We start from the raw sequence: 17,648 nt of genomic DNA, 5'->3' as shown, positions 1-17,648 counted from the left end.
GTAGAACATTTACTTCCCAAGGCATGAATACAAGAGCAGAATCAAAAAGATGGACAACATTTGTTTAGAAATGATTCATCCTGTTGGATGTAGCTGCACATCACCATTAGACTTTCACATATGTGTCCTGTAACACACTGAGCCAGACCATCCCGCTTGCTGTTCTCTGGAAAGAGTTCAAACACATTCACATATCACAGTACATGTTCTCAAGGCTCCACTGGTGGATTAAAGATGGACCTGCGACCTCACAAACCCCAGAGATCAGTTTTTTCAGATGCTTCTAACAGATTTAGATGCAAGCCACTGTGTAAGAAGACACAGAACAGAATCTAAATGAATTGTCCTACGGAATGCTAATTAACATGACTGAAAATGAAATTAATGTAACTCAACAAGACAACACCAGTGTCAGTATTGCTACCACATCGGTCCAAGACTTGTTCAGCAGCATTTCAAAAGACAACATAACAATTAACTGTGGGATAATCTGTAATTTGTCAATCAAGCAGGGATTTAACAGTCACGGCCAGTATGAGCCAATAGTATGGCAGCATTTAACGTCAGCAAGACATCCAAAGGCCTGAGGACAAGGGGAAGTGTCTCATGGTTACCACGGTTACCTTAAATTATAAGGCTAAACATTTGTATTGTGCTATGAGCAAAACTAGGCCTTCAGAGGCATTGCAGAGTTAAGGAAAGAAAGATCGTCAGCACACATGGGGATTGAACCCGTGACGTTTCCATTGTAGTTCGTTGTCGTCATTATTGCGTCGCTCTCAGTCTGCGGTTGTTGAACTGAGGAGAGGTACGCAAGTTATACCCGTTAGATTATAAAAGTATATTTTTGGTGATAAAAAACGAGACAAATGTTATGCAATGCATCCATAATTGTGTATTAGTGAACATGCAAACATTTTATTACTCAGATCCAAATACTGTTATTTCATATTTTACACAATTTATGAAAGACACGTGTTCCATACGGTGCTAGGAGGTTTCCTGTATGCTTTCTTTTGCTAACAGGTTGCTGATGTCCTGTGTGTGTGCGTGTGAGGGCTGCATGTCAAACATTTCTTTTCGTTCTGTGTTGATTTGTGCAGGTATGTTGTGGTCAGTGTTCGTTCATTATTATGTAGTTAATTTTGAGTCTGCGGTTGTTGAACTGAGGAGAGGTTGCTGATGTCCTGTGTGTGTGCGTGTGAGGGCTGCATGTCAAACATTTCTTTTCGTTTTGTGTTAATTTGTGCAGACGGTATTTCTCCTCTAATAAAACCCAACAACTGGAATCATCGGTGTGATCATTACACTACTATCAAGTTAAGCAGACCATCGAACACAACGCAGATTATAGAGGTTAATTTAACGGAGGTGCAGATAGAGGAACACCCCGGTTACATCGGCATGCAGTATCTAAATACGCACTGCCCCCAGTGACCAAAACACATAACAAAAACGTTGCCCTTTGGAATACGTCTGAACACATCCTTAAACTGTGTTTTAGCCGAACGTGACGCGAAATTTTCGAGCGATGCAAATACATAAAAAGGGAATGGCTGGATGCAAATGAGCGGGGTTAATCTCGGTGAAACTGCGAGCGACGCGAAATGGGGCGAAATGAGCATTCGCTTGAGTAAAAAATGTTCAACTCGAGCGAAATTTCACCTGGCGAAAGCCAATCACCTTCCAGTAGCGCTAAAAGTCAAGCTGCCGTCCCGGAAAAGTCTTCGGTCGTGTGTGATCTGGTTGGTGTGAACAAAAACGCTTCCAGTGACGTAGTGCGAAATTCGGTTGCTCAGTTTTGTCAGGCAAGCGATCGAACCAGCGCAATGAAAGCGAAGCGAACTTTGCAGTGTTCATGGTTGGGAGCAGTAGGGGATTGCCCATGGCTTTGTTTTGCAAGGAGAATGAAGCCTTAGGACTCTTCTATTTGGAGGTTTACTACTTGTTCTGAGCTAACTATCTCAGAGTTTCCACTAAACTCGCTTTCTGGAATACACCCCAGGAGTGCATCCTTGTTGAGGAGAGAAGAAGAGAAAAATGATCAAAATTCACAAATGCTAAATGTACTGTTTTCCCATGTGTCTTCCCTTTACTGAACACTGTGTCGTTTACTCAGTTTTCCATGCCTATTTTGTCCTACTGGACAACCCTTTACTGCCAGCTTATCCCTGTTTTCTTTGATGAATGTGGAGTAGCCAACCACCTCTTTTTCACTGACAATAGAGGCCTCCTCTGGGAAGCCATAATGCTTGTGGAGGTTCATTCTATACTCCCCCAATCCACCCATCACCAATCTGATATCCTGACCAGGCAGTGAGAACCGCTGTTGCAGTGAAGAGTAGACAATCCCCTACTGGTTCCAACCATGAGCACTGCAAATTCCTTCTGTGTGGAAACCTACTCAAACAGTTCTTTTGATAACCAGATAAGTTAACTTGTTTTAAATATTATGTCCTGTGCTGTGTCCTGAGCACATTCTGTCTCTCTCTCCCTCTCTCTCTCTCTCTCTCTCTCTCTCTCTCTTTCACTCTATTGTATGTTAAATGAATATATTTATCACAGAGTTATTAAGTAATTAAAGTCCTCAGGGTGTTAATAATAATTCTTATGGTCAAAATATAAGACATCCTATAAGAGAGAGAGACAGACAGACAGACAGACATACAGATAGACGCCTGAGGCTTGGAGATGAGTAGATGATAACTGTACCAGAATTTCTAAACTAACTGAGGTTGGGAGATTGACTGAAGGAACAAGTGTGAAGGAACCTTATGGAAAATGATGGCAAGAGTGATTTGTTGTTCCAAAGATTTAAGCGAGAAGAATACCGTTACAGAATTTAAGTTGAGCAGAGTTTATTACGTGTGTACACAAAAGATTGAAGTAATATGTCAGTTCTCATCAGCAGCCTAAACAGAGTGAAGGACAAGGACAGACAGTATTCAAACCCAAGATGACAACACATTCAGCTACAGTCTTATATTGTTTACACAAGTATAAAACAACTGGACTGCCAGCAATTGGTCACTAAGTTATGATATCCATAAACCCACGTCTGAGTTTCTCTCCTTCCAAAAATTTGTGGTCTGACCAACCAAGCTAACCAACCACAAACTGAATGTTAATGTTTGATTAGTACATATTGTGCCTCTGTCTACAGTGCTGTAAACAAAATCACTGTCTGGAAAAATCTTGATAGGCAACCATGGCAGTAAAGCCATGAGTCAATACAAATCCTGAAGCTGCCATCTAGTGGTACAGCCTGTTATTGCTTTTTGGCATTAACATGCATGGAGAGCAAGATAGGTGTTTTCTAACTTCTCATTTAATTTGAAAACAGTCTGTTTATCTTTAATTGCCAACAGCAGTATGAGTGTGACGCACTTAGTTTATCTAATCAGAACTGCAATTACAGTTCATCGCATATAATGCTTATGTCTCATAGAGTCACCGCATCAGATATTTATCAGCCAGTTGATGGCCTGAGATAAACTTTGTTTTGGGGCTTCCAGGCTCAGTACAGCACTCGATTAACACAATATAGTTTGTGATGATGACATATTTGGCGGCATTTCAAACAAAAGTGAGGTATAAAAGCACTGACATGCTTCAAAGACAATGGGCTAAATACAACCCCCCCCCCCCCCCCCCCCCCGCACCAGAGGAAACAAACCATTACTCTTTCTTTCTCTCTCTCTCTCTCTCTCTCTCTCTCTCTCCCTCCCTCTCTCTCTCTCTCTCCCTCTCTCTACTCATCCATCACTTCCTCTTCAATTATTTTATCTTTCCAGATTTTCTATTGTGCTGTACACATTTTCTATGATCCCAACGTTACTGACTAACAACTCTGACATTGCTGTTACCTCACTCTCTGTGACACACCTACATAACACTTCCTGGTACAACAGGTAAATTTGGGAAGCCACTCCTACTCCTCAGCGTATATTTCTGGTGAAACGAAACCAGATCAATTTCTTTGGCGCTCGGTGTCTGTGCGCACAATAAAATGGCAGAAGATTCTTTATCAGCTCAAGACCCACTCATCTGTTCTGTCTGTCTGGATTTATTTAACGATCCAGTGACTATTCCCTGTGGACACAGTTACTGTATGAGCTGTATTGAGGGCTGCTGGGATCAGGATGATCAGAGAAGAGTCTACAGCTGCCCCCAGTGTAGACAGACCTTCACTCTAAGACCTGCTCTTAAAAAAAGTACCACATTGGCCGAACTGGCTGAGAGACTGAGGAGGAAAAGACTCCAGGCTGCTCCTCTTGCTGTCTGTTATGCTGGACCTGGAGATGTGGAGTGTGACATCTGCACTGGGAGAAAACTCAAAGCTGTCAAATCCTGTCTGGTGTGTCTGGTGTCATTTTGTGAAATACACCTCCAGCCTCACTATGAATCTCCTGCCTACAAAAAACACAAGTTGGTCAAAGCCTCCACACGACTACAGGACAGGATCTGCTCTCAACATGACAGACTTGTGGAGATTTACTGTCGCACTGACCAAAAAATGATCTGCTATTTGTGTACAATGGATGAACACAAAGGCCATGATACAGTCTCAGCGGCAGCTGAAAGGTCTGAGAAACAGGTAAGAGAAGAGACTAAACTCTTTAGATCTGGATTTACCTCTGATTTTTAAATGTGTACATACACTGCTTGTTTTCTGCATTGCTATCATCACAATGAATATTTCACCTCTGAATCAACCTGTACGAAACTCTTATACTGAACATACTGACACAATACTTTCTTCGGGGTTCTTTATTTTAGTTTGGATGTGGCGGTGGCAAAACCTTTGAGCTTTGGTTTGGGTTTTACTTTGGAAAATGAAGGCAATTATCTATCAGGCTAATTGAGTAAAATAAAAACAAACTTCAACGACCAAAATACAGCAGTCAGCTTTATCAAATTTGGGAAACTCTAACTTTCCACTGACACTTGAAGAAACCCCAAAATGCAACTGCTTCACTGATGCACTGATGCAATCCACAAAAAACAACTTCTACTCGGCATGCCAGTATCTAAATACACACTGCCCCCAGTGACCAAAACACATAACAAAAACGTTGCCCTTTGGAATATGTCTGAGCACATCCTTAAGCTGTGTTTTAACTGAACGTGATGCAAAGCTCTTTGTTTGGAGAGAAAGACAAGTGTGTTGTTTGTTCACAGAGGCAGTTGGGGGAGACTCAGAGAAAATCCAGACAAAGAATCCAGGAGAGAGAGAAGGAGCTTCAGGAGTTGAAACAGGCTATGAATTCTCTGAGGGTGAGTGGTCAGCAGACAATAGTTAAATGGGAGAAGAACCATATGAACATTGTGGCGAACAGGTTGTCTGGGCTTCCAGTAAGAGCTGAGTGAGAGTTCTGTTTCAAATGGATTCCCCTCCTCTCTGTGTGTCTCCTCACAGATCTCTGCACAGACAGCAGTGGAGGACAGTGAGAGGATCTTTACTGAGATGATCCGCTCCATTGAGAGAAGACGCTCTGAGGTGATAAAACAGATCAGAGATAAGGAGAAGGCTGAACTGAGTCTGGCTGAAGATCACATAAAGAAACTGGAGCGGGAGATTGCTGAACTGAGGAAGAGAGACACTGAGCTGGAGCAGCTTTTACACAAAGAGGATCACATCCATTTCCTCCAGGTAACATCACTGACTCTCTGATCATCTACAGAGTGGAGTGTCCCTCCTGCTCTTGACTTAATCTCAGCAAAATGTATCAGAGGTAAAGGAAAATTTGTCTCCCCATGTCTGAGTTATGTGTGTGTGTTTATCTCTCTGTAGAGTTTCCAGTCTCTCTCTGTTCATTCAGGAGTTAAGTTACGCAGGATGACTGTCAATCCAGTCTTCTCTTTTGAGGATGTGAGGAAATCTGCCTCTGAAATGAAGACGAGACTAGACAAATTCCTCAGTGAAGAGACAATCGATATACAAGAAAAAGGTTAGAAAAGGTTTTTTTTCTTTGTAAAACATGTTTACTGAGATCATACCTCATATGAGAATGTGGTGCAAGAAGGAGACAATGAGGGTGAACCAGTGAGAGAGAGAGGGAGAGAGAGAGAGAGAGAGAGAGAGAGAGAGAGAGAACATTCAGGTAGAGAAGAAAGCAATGGTAGGGTTATTAATAAATTTAAAATGTATATTATTTACTGAACAATATATGTTTACTGAAATTATACTTTTGTCATTCATTCGGAATGTAATGGTAAGGGTAATAACAAATTTAAAGTGTGTTTTACTTACTAAACAATACATCTTTTCAGAAAGAATATTTGAAATGGAAAAAGAGATTAGAGGAGTTCCTCAGTGAGGCAGTGAAGATATTAGAAGAAAAATGTTTTAGAAAATACAGTGGATGTTAAAAAAAAAAAGTGTGTGTAGTGGGGGAGGGGGGTGGGTTTAAAATGAGACTTTGTAAGATGTCACTACCAGAGTGAGAGAGGGGGAGAGATTTTCAAGAGTTTTATTGTCATGTGCACGGCAAAACAGGCAGTTACACTGTACAATGAAATTCTTACTTTGCTAATCCTCCGTTACCAGACGAGTGTGAATAAAGACAATATATAAATAAGTAAAAAAATCTTATAAAGAAAACAAGAGACCAAAAAAAAAAAACCAAGAGAAAAATACAGCTGGGGTAGATCCACGAAAGTGAGGTAGATCTATGAAAGTGACTTAGTATTGGAGTAATCATTAAGTTACATGTGCAGTTGTTACAGAGAATGTGCAATGCGCAGTATGTGCAAGGGGGCAGAAAGCAGCAGTCATAACTTGCACTGTGCAATTGCACGGTGACAGTAGTGGGACAGAGTGTGGGAGAGAGAGACAGTGAGAGATTTCAGGTTTGGAAAAACTACTAAAACATCATCAAAACACAAATTTTACACAGACATTTCTTCAGTGAATTATTCATTCCTACAGCCCTCAATACTTCCACAACATTCTCGTATAATCACATATAATATTACGTAAGACAATCAGAACTCTCTCTCCCATACATTTGGGAAACTTGCTGTCATTATTACTAAGATGATGCTGTATCCAATACTTACATTTCATTTCTCCCCACCTCTGTAGTTAATACAGACCAGCTTTTCTTACCTGCTCAGCCAAAAACCAGACAGGAATTCTTACAGTGTGAGTATACTGTTATAACAAACACACACACACACACACACACACACTACATCATGTATCATGTATATCCATGTGTAGTTAAATGCCAAATGTTGGACGGATGCTGTTATGCTGAATGATTGTGGGCAGTCAGTTTATTAAACCACACATGAGAGTTTATCCTGTCAAGCACATCACAGGGCTCTGGGACAAGAGAGGTTAATAGAAATGAAGTATCATTTAAAAAATATTCACTGCAATGTAATTAAAAAGTGATGCCTCATTGAAAATAAGTGCAACAATAATAATAATGTTTATCAAACACACATACGTAAACCAAAGCTGATATATACAGCTGTGAGACTGTGTGAGTCTTTAATGAATCAAAGTTAATAACCTCAGATCTAAACTACATTCAAGACACGATGCCTGAAAATGTAATATCAGAATTTTTTAGATTTGAGTGAAATTTCTTTTGTTTGTATCTTTCATACTAGATCTCCGTCTGCTCACACTGGATCCCAAGACAGCACACAGACAACTTTATCTGTCTGAGGGGAACAGAAAGGTGACGAGGACTAATACAGCTCAGCCATATCTGGATCATCCAGAGAGATTTGAAGCGTGGGGGCAGGTTCTGTGTAGACAGAGTTTGACTGGACGCTGTTACTGGGAGGTTGAGTGGAGTGGGTGTGTTTATATAGCGGTCTCATACAAAGACATCAGGAGGAAAGGGAACAGCAAAGAGTGTGGGTTTGGGTACAATAATCAGTCTTGGAGCTTGTTTGGTTCTGATATAAATGCCAAGTACATTTTCAAACACAATAATATTATGACTGAAATCCCAACAGTGCACAGCGGTCCAAGAATAGGAGTGTATCTGGATCACAGGGCAGGAATTCTAGCCTTCTACAGGGTCTCTGACACAATGACTCTCCTCCACAGAGTCCAGACCACATTCACTCAGCCCCTCTATGCTGGATTCTGGATTTTCCTTGGATCTGTTCACATTAAGAACCAACTCTAAGACTCCAGTAACTGACATACCCCTATGCAGCCAAACACACGCAAGGCCACACAAAAAGGGACAGATAATTCATCATGCCAAATGAAGTTCTTTGCTTTTGGTTTAACTTATTTACATATTTGAAATGAAGTTTGGTAAAGCGGCTGGTAGAACAGGGCCAAGTGTTTGTCTGTTTTCCTCTGGCCTCTGCCAGGGCAGTGTTTTAGTGTTTAACTGTCAGAGAGATAATCAAGACTTACACATGACTGGAGTTAGTCACACACACACTTATGATTAGGGCGGTGAAGTTACATATAGGAGTGTTAATGTGAATCATTATAATGAGGTGAGCTGTGATTGGATACACTGTTTCGTGACCATACCTACTGCAAAAAGAGTGTAATGCCCCTGGCTCTCACCCCCCACCTAGGGGTTGTATAACCTTCTGTTTTCATTGTGTAGTCACTGCCTTGTTTTCCTTGATTCAGTCAGTTAATTATTGAATTATATTGTGCACCTTTTTCTGTTAATCTAGTCTGGCTATCAGTTTCCATCATAAACTCTGAGCTAACTGCATGTCAACAGGATTTTTCATACAGAGTGTCTTTGGTGGGACCAAGAGTCATTTAAAAGTTGCCATGAGTAATTTCTGCAAAAACGCAACTGACATTGATACAGTTATTGTTATATGAATATTCATACGAAGGCATGAATAAAAGAACAGGATCGAAAAAGTGGACAACATTTGTTTATAAATGATTCATCCTGTTGGATGTAGCTGCACATCACCATTAGACTTTTACATACGTGTCCTGTAACACACTGAGCCAGACCATCCCACCTGCTGTTTTCTGGAAAGAGTTCAAACACATTCACATATCACAGTACATGTTCTCAAGGCTCCACTGGTGGATTACAGATGGACCTGAGACATCACAAACCCCAGAGATCAGTTTTTTCAGATGTTTCAATAGATTTGTAGCAGCAAGCCACTGTATGAGAAGCTGATTAAGTCATGAAGGCAGTTTTATTCACTCATGGAATAAAATAACTGTTAACAAATTGTGACAGACAACAATCTCAGGTGCAGCCTCCACATCTTTCCTGTCATTACAGTTCCCAATACTGCCATCTAGTGGTAGGGTCTATTACAGTTTATGGCACAAACATGGTGGGCGATCAAGAAGAATGTATTCGAACTGGTCAGTTCATTTGAAATCGCTTTGTCTTTAAGTACCCACAGTAGTGAGGCGTAGTTAGTTTATCTGATCTGATCAGAATGTTATTTCAGAAGAACCCATTCAAAGTGTAGTAAAAGTTCATTGCACAAATGTACATTTCTCACTGAAACCCTGTATCAGATATTTCAGCCAATCAACAGCCTTAGAGTCCAGAGTTCATTGTCAAGAGTTCATTGCGACAGTTTGAGGTAAAGTGTTTTTGCAATTCTAGGATTCAAAGCCAGGCTGAATAATGTCCTAAAAACTAACACCACACAGTTTGTGAAGATGAGAAGAGTGAGAAAAATGTCAGCTAGTCCATAATTTTTTATCAGCATTTCAAGCAAAGGTAAAGCATTCTCTAAAGTCACTCTCTTTCGTTAAAATGTGGCAAAAAAAGAATCAAGGTGCACTAGACTGAGTTTGCCCTGTACAGTAGCAGTCTAAAGACACTATCAACATGTCATTTAACAGATTAAAACCAAACTCAGTCGGATCTTCTCTGCTCAGTCTTTTTTCAAGTATGCTACAGAAAGAAGGTCTCGAAAAGTCAGAAAAAAAGAAACAAGAAAAAGAAGTACTAAGACCACTCCTCATAAAAAACACCCCTCTCTCTCTCTCCTACTCTCCTTCCCTCTCTCTCTCTTCCAACCATTCCTCACATTCTTATCAATCCTTCTACCTTTCCAGGTTTTCCTTTCTAATGGACATATTTCTTATGATCTTTAATAACAATGATAAACTTACTGACCTAAAGACTTAGACAATAAAATTACTATAATAAAATAAAATTACAGACAACTTTTCGGTCAATGTCTGTGACACACCCAAACACCATTTCATAATACAACAGGTAGATTCAGGCAGCTCCTCCTACTCTCCAGTACATATTTATGCTAAAACGAAACCTATCCACTGCTCAGTCTCTGTCTGTACGATAAAATGGCAGAAGCTTCTTTATCAGCTCAAGACTCACTCATCTGTCCTGTCTGTCTGGATTTATTTAACAATCCAGTGACTATTCCCTGTGGACACAGTTACTGTGTGAACTGTATTGAGGGCTGTTGGGATCATGGTGATCAGAGAGGAGTCTACAGCTGCCCCCAGTGTAGACAGACCTTCACCCAAAGACCCGTTCTAAATAAGAATACCACACTGGCTGATCTGACTGAGAGATTGAGGAAGACAAGACTCCAAGCTGCTCCTCCTGCTGTCTGTTATGCTGGACCTGGAGATGTGGAGTGTGACATCTGCACTGGGAGAAAACTCAAAGCTGTCAAATCCTGTTTGGTGTGTCTGGTGTCATTCTGTGAGACTCACCTTCAGCCTCACCATGAATCTCCTGCCTTTAGCAAACACAAGCTGGTAAAAGCCTCCACACAACTACAGGACAGGATCTGCTCTCAACATGACAAAGCAATGGAGAATTACTGTTGCACTGACCAAAAAATGATCTGCTATTTGTGTACAATGTATGAACACAAAGGCCATGATACAGTCTCAGCAGCAGCTGAAAGGGCTGAGAAACAGGTGAGAGAAGACTTAACTCTTTAGTTCTGGATTTATCTGTGATTTTTAAATATGTATGTACAATAGGCTTATATCGCTAATAAACATTTTACCTCTGAATCAACATGTACAATGACTGTGTGAGAGTTCAAGGACAAAAAGTTATAGCAGCCAACACCCATCACCACCAGAGAATGAACATCGGAGTAAAACTCTTTGCTGGGAAAGAAAGACAAGTGAGTTATTTTTTCACAGAGGCAGTTGGGGGAGACTCAGAGAAAATCCAGACAAAGAATCCAGGAGAGAGAGAAGGAGCTGCAGGAGCTGAAACAGGCTGTGAATTCTCTGAAGGTGAGTAGTAAGCAGAGAGCAGTTAACTGCAAGAAGAATCATATGAACATTGTGGAGAACAGGCTGTCTGGTGTTTCAGGAAGAACTGAGTGAGAGTTCTGCTTCAAATGGACTCCCCTCCTCTCTGTGTGTCTCCTAACAGATCTCTGCACAGACAGCAGTGGAGGACAGTGAGAGGATCTTTACTGAGATGATCCGCTCTATTGAGAAAAGATGCTCTGAGATGATAGAACAGATCAGAGTAAAGGAGAGGGTTGCATTGAGTGTGGCTGAAGATCACATTAAGAAACTGGAGCAGGAGATTGCTGAGCTGAGGAAGAGAGACACTGAGCTGGAGCAGCTTTCACACACAGAGGATCACATCCATTTCCTCCAGGTAACATCACTGACTCTCTGACCATCTACAGAGTGGAGTGTCCCTTACAATATATCTGCTCTTGACTTATTCTCAACAAAATGTATGAGAAGTATAGGAAAATTTGTCTCTCCATGTCTGCGTTCTGTGTGTTTGTTTATCTTTCTGTAGAGTTTCCAGTCTCTCTCTGTTCATTCAGGAGTTAAAGAGTTACCCAGCATGACTGTCAATCCAGTCTTCTCTTTAGAGGATGTGAGGAAATCTGTCTCTGAAATGAAGAAAAGACTAGACAAATTCCTCTATGAGACAATCGATATACAAGAAAAAGGTTTCTTTTTTCTTTTGTACAACATGTTTACTCAAATCATACTTCCTATATGGGAGTGGGGAGCAAGGAGGACTTACTATATGGGAGTGGGGAGCAAGGAGGAGAGAACGAGGGTGAGCCAGTGAAAGAGAGAGAGGAGAAAGAGAGAGAGAGAGAGAGAGAGAGAGAGAGAGGAGAAAGAGAGCAGTCGGGTAGGGAAGAGAGCAATGATAAGGTTATTAACAAATTTAAAATATAATTCAATTTACTAAGCAATACATGTTTACTGAAATTCTACTTTCCTCATTCATTTGGGATGGCATTCATGTAATCGTAAGGTTACTAACAACACATCAACAATACATCTTTTCATAAAAATATTTGAAATGGAGAAAGAGATAAGAGGAGGTCCTCAATGAGGCAGTGAAGATGTTATAATTAGAAGAAATATGTTTTAGAAAATACAGTATAATACAGATGTAAACAGCCCCCAGTTTATACCAGGATTCTGTGTGTATGTATGTGTGCGTTTTCTACACCCACAGTTTCTGGTTTCAAATGAAACTTTGTTAGATGTTGGTACCAGAGTAAGAGAGAGGGAGACAGTGAGAGGTGTCAGGTTTTGAAAAAAATTCCCCAAAGTCTAATTCTTCTCCTTAAATGTCATCAGAACACAAAATTTACACACACTTCTTCAGTGAATGTCATTTCTACAGCCCTAAATACTTCCACAACATTCTCATGTAACAACGTATCATATAATATTACATAACATAATCAAAATTCTCTCTCCCACATATTTAGGAAACTTGCTGTTAGGGATGTCCCGATCAAGTTTTTTGCCCCCGATCCTGATCCGAGAAGTTTAATATTAAGCAACTGCCGATACCGAGTCTTGATCCGAAATTCGTAGGCCTATATTCCTAAATAATACAGTTGCACAGCGCACATTTCAAGCACATTAAGGGTATTAAAATCAATTCAATGTATATGCTTGACAACTGAATAGCAATGCACTGAGTGAAAATTGCCTGAATCCATGCTGTTCCTTATTTCTTTTTTTTATTATTATTATTTATCTTTTTTATTTTATTTTATTTTATTTTACAAACCAAAAAGGAAACCTTGTTGTAAAGCTAAGGTAGTGCAGTGTCTGAAATGTAGTGTCGAGAGGGTAAGGCGTACCATGGGTCCAAAAGCTCCCAAAAAAAACGGCGAAAAGTTTTAGCGAAGAAAAGCAAACATTCACGAACATTTTCAAACAGTTTTTCATTTGCTTTGAGTTCACCGCGAACGTTTGTGAACACACACAAACGGTCTAAGGAGGTAGTTCTCGGCGAATGAACATGGACGCTGGACTAAGGGAGATGTGTGCCCAGATGGGAGTTATATCAGAAAATATATGTAAGTGTTCGATTTTATTTAATCTTACAGTAATTCAAGTGGTTAACTTGTCTAACTGTCAGTTTCGTTGATACTTTTTCTGAAAGCCTCTTTTTGTATGCGATCGTTATCAATCCTTAGCGTTAGTTAAGCGACTGTATTGCTCTCTGTGGTCGGTAGTTTCGGCTAACTCGCATACATCACATACAGCTAAAGCACTAGGTGTTTGAGTTTTGAAATGATACACTGGTTGTTGTTAGTAACCTTGAGGATTAATGTCATCAGAGTATACTGACCTAAAAAATGTTCAAATTTAAAAGTCCAAAGAAAACCCGCTCGCCTGGAACGTTCGCCTCAGAATTTGAAAGCATCTCTGTATTTGCTACCACAGTGGGCTGGTAATCCAAAGCGATTGATTCACTTACTCTCTGGGTAATCTTTTTGGCCTTGTTGCTGTCTCGAGGAAATTTCTCTCTCCTTTTAAATGTATATCCTCCAGTGTGTGTTGCTTCGGAGCAGCCTTCACTTGAGTGAACTCACTTTATTCCGTTGAGTGTTTATTTTTTAGGTGCCGTATCAAAGCGGTAGTAGCCTATTGAACGCAGCTCCTACTGCCTAATGAAATGCTCGCATTACAAACAGTACAAGAGGCTGCTGGACTGCTTTCCCAATTTAAAATATTTCCATTCTGCAGACATTTTCGATGCGTCCTTCCACAAATTATGTACACGATACTTGTGTGACAGCTGACCTACAACAAAGGATCGGGTTTAGGGTCATGCCCAATAAAGCCGATACCGAACAGTTCAAAAATGCCTTGATCGGAATACCGATCTTTGAGATCGGATCGGGACATCCCTACTTGCTGTAATTATTAGAAAAGATGATGCTGTATTCAGTACTTGCGTTTCATTTCTTCTCACTTTTGTAGTTAATACAGACCAGCTTTTCTTACCTGCTCAGCCAAAAACCAGACAGGAATTCTTACAGTGTGAGTATACTGTTATCACACACACACACTACATCATGTCAATCCAGGTGTAGTTAAACATCATCAGAACACAAAATTTAAACACACATTTCTTCAGTGAATTGGTCATTTCTACAGCCCTCAATACTTCTGCAACATTCTCATGTAACAACATATCATATGATATTACATAAGACAATCAAAACTCTCTCTCTCCCATACATTTAGGAAACCTGCTGTAATTATTATTAAAGATAATGATCAATACTTACATTTCATTTCTCCCCACCTCTGTAGTTAATACAGACCAGCTTTTCTTTCCCGCTCAGCCAAAAACCAGACAGGAATTCTTAAAGTGTGAGTACGCTGTTACTACACACACACACTACATCATGTCAATCCATGTGTAGCTAAATGCCATATGTTGAATGAATGCTGTGATGTTGAATGATTGTGGACAGTCAGTTTATTAAAACACACGTGAGTTTATCCTGCCAGACACATTACAGGGCTCTGGGACAGTGAGGGGTTAATAGGAACGTAGTATCATTAAAAAATATTCACTACAATGTAATTAAAAAGTGATGTTTCATTCAAAATAAGTGTTATAAAGTTAATAATAATAATGTTTTACCAAACACACACATGTAAACAAACACTGATATATACAGCTGAAAGACTGTGTGAGTGTTTAATGAGTCAAAGTTAATAACCTCAAATCTGAAATACATTCAAGAGACAATGCCTGAAAATGTAATTTCAGAATTTTTTAGATTTGAATGAAATTTCTTTTCTCTTTATCTTTCATACCAGATTCCTGTCAGCTCACACTGGATCCTAACACAGCACACAGACAACTTTATCTGTCTGAGGGGAACAAAAAGGTAGCAAGGATTAGAAAAGGCCAGCCATATCCTGATCATCCAGATAGATTTGAAGAGTGGGGACAGGTTCTGTGTAGAGAGAGTTTGTGTGGACGCTGTTACTGGGAGGTTGAGTGGGGTGGATATGTTAATATAGCAGTCTCATATAAAGACATCAGGAGGAAAGGTAAAGAGTGTGGGTTTGGAAGCAACAAACAGTCTTGGGGTTTGTCTGCACTTGGTGCCCAATACACTTTCAGACACAATAATATTTCGACTGAGATCCGAAGATTCCACTGCTGTCCCAGAATAGGAATGTATCTGGATCACAGGGCAGGAATTCTGTCCTTCTACCGCGTCTCTGACACAATGTCCCTCCTCCACAGAGTCCAGACCACATTCACTCAGCCCCTCTATGCTGGATTCTCAGTTTTCCTTGGATCTGTTCACATTAAGAACCAACTCTAATAACTGACATACCGCTAGGCAGCCACACACACTCAAGGCCGCACAAAAAAGAGACAAATAAGTCATTGTGTCAAATGAAGTTTTCTGCTTTTGGTTCCATTTATTTAAATATTTGAAATGAAGTTTTGTAAAGCAGCTGGTAGAACAGGGCGACTTTTAGTAGTGTCGCTTTCCTTTTCGGGTGCAGCCAGCGGAATATGCCACTAACATAATTTTATTAATCATGGTAGGCTACAGTAACAACATTATCAACAAAAACAGCCTTTTAATTACAATAATAAACATAGTGCGCCCTCTGAACTGTCAGTCACAAGTCGACAACATGATGGAATAAACACTGCCTGCTATCATGACGTGATACATGTAACCAATGCAATTCGTACCTGTGCAAGTCTGCTGCCGCTGCTATGCTGATTGTCGTTACTAACAATTCCGTTTTGCTGCAATTGTAGCTTGTTTTAATCTCGCTCTGTGTGTCTGCTTCATTAGCGTTACTTATCAACACATTTCTTTCTACTTTTTGGCTGCTAGCTTGCAAGCACCAGCTTAGCCTTCTTGCTAACCCAACTAACACAGCCATAGTGTGTTGATAGTTATCATTAACGTTACCTCTCATTGCCTGCCACTATGTCTTGCTCTCTCTGTCTCGCTCTCGTAGAGAAGTCGTCTCTCCTAGAGAGATGTGTCCGTCAGCTAGAGAAAGGTAGCGCTAGTTCTAGTTTTATTACTGTAGATACGACGGGCACCCCATTAGTTTAGCCTCTGAGCTGATTAGCAGCTCACTCTCCCCCATCAGTGCAGTTTTGCCGACAGAAAAGGAGTTTGTCATGGAAGTGAGAGGCAGGAGGTCTCGCTGACGCTAGCCGTCATTTGTATGGCCCGATTCACAACCGCTCCCGGTTGTGAATTGCTTTGCTACTGTTGTCTCTCCTGTTTGCTGGCCCAGGTTGTCTGCCTCCCCCGACGACCCCAAGCCCTATACCTTAGTTATAGGGGACTCAGTGACCCGAAGGATCATGGTGGGGCCAGAGCTCCTGACATAGAAGCTAACCGTAGGGTGCTGGCAAACAGGAATAGCCGTATCGACAAGGCACACCCCATAGACACCAGCTATGACAACATTGTTATTCATGTCGGCACCAATGATATTGGAATGAGGCAATCAGAAGTCACAAAGGTCAACATAGCTTGCACTTGTGACTTCGCCAGAAAGATGTGCCGGCATCGATTAATTGTCTCTGGCCCTCTACCAGCTAGGGGTAAAGATGAAAGATATAGTAGATTAGTGCAACTGAATCGCTGTCTTCTGCAGAGACTACCTCCCTCCTTAAGCCCAACATAACTTGCACTATGGTCATCCCCCTGCCAGCAGCAATTTCGCTGTTCCTATTAGCGTACTCTCGCGCCCACGCAGGTCACTTCGGTCTAGAGTCAGACAGCCCATATCTCACAACAACTTAGTTCCAATTCAACTGACCCCCTCCTCCGATTTGATCGTTGTAAACCCGATAACCCTGAAGGTTTTATTAATATTAGATCGCTCCCCCATAAGGCCTTGCTGGTCAGCGATCTGATCCTGATCTTAGCCGTGACAAGATGGGTTTGTGTGAAACTTCGTTGAAGCCAGATGTTTATTTCTCTTTAAATGAAGCCTCACCCCCCAACTATTCTTTTTCTCCTGCTGCTAGAGCAGCGAAGAAAGGTGAGGGTGTAGCTCTAATTTATAGCACTGAATTCTCTCCTGACATCTTAAACGTACCAAACTTTGCCTCCTTCGAGGTGCTGCTCCATGAAGCAATCCTGCACTACCTTATCTTTCCTTATAGTAGTGCTCTATCAGCCCCCTAGGCCCTATAGTCAATTTCTAGATGAATTCTCTGAATTCATCTCTGATATCATAACTACAGTGGATGATATCCTTATAATGGGGGATTTTAATATCCACATCAGTAACAATTCTGATTCTCTTAATAAAGCATTCTTATTCTAGCTCACGGCCCTATTATCTCTCATATGGTTGTATCTCCCTGCTCCACTGCCCTTTCTGACCATTTTCTCGTTACCTTCCAGGTCATGCTTCCCTCTCCTCC

At 40.8% G+C, this 17,648-nt stretch overlaps 2 protein-coding genes across 2 annotated transcripts; both read left to right on the top strand.

The window, feature by feature from the left end:
• Positions 1–3,997: 3,997 nt before the first annotated feature.
• On the top strand, positions 3,998–8,153 carry LOC115805617 (tripartite motif-containing protein 16-like). Its single transcript, XM_030766258.1, has 6 exons — positions 3,998–4,597; positions 5,182–5,277; positions 5,420–5,653; positions 5,795–5,951; positions 7,088–7,147; positions 7,624–8,153. The coding sequence occupies exons 1-6, from the start codon at positions 4,010–4,012 to the stop codon at positions 8,151–8,153; spliced, it is 1,665 nt and encodes a 554-aa protein (XP_030622118.1). The 5' UTR covers positions 3,998–4,009.
• A 2,129-nt stretch (positions 8,154–10,282) lies between these two features.
• LOC115805609 (tripartite motif-containing protein 16-like) lies at positions 10,283–15,558 on the top strand. Its single transcript, XM_030766246.1, has 6 exons — positions 10,283–10,882; positions 11,117–11,212; positions 11,355–11,588; positions 11,739–11,895; positions 14,189–14,248; positions 15,041–15,558. The coding sequence occupies exons 1-6, from the start codon at positions 10,295–10,297 to the stop codon at positions 15,556–15,558; spliced, it is 1,653 nt and encodes a 550-aa protein (XP_030622106.1). The 5' UTR covers positions 10,283–10,294.
• The last annotated feature ends 2,090 nt before the right edge of the window (positions 15,559–17,648 follow it).

Source organism: Chanos chanos, chromosome 1 (assembly GCF_902362185.1).
Source record: "Chanos chanos chromosome 1, fChaCha1.1, whole genome shotgun sequence".
Taxonomy (NCBI): domain Eukaryota; kingdom Metazoa; phylum Chordata; class Actinopteri; order Gonorynchiformes; family Chanidae; genus Chanos; species Chanos chanos.
The sequence above is the reverse complement of the archived record's forward strand: the minus strand, read 5'-3'. Positions and strand labels throughout refer to the sequence as shown.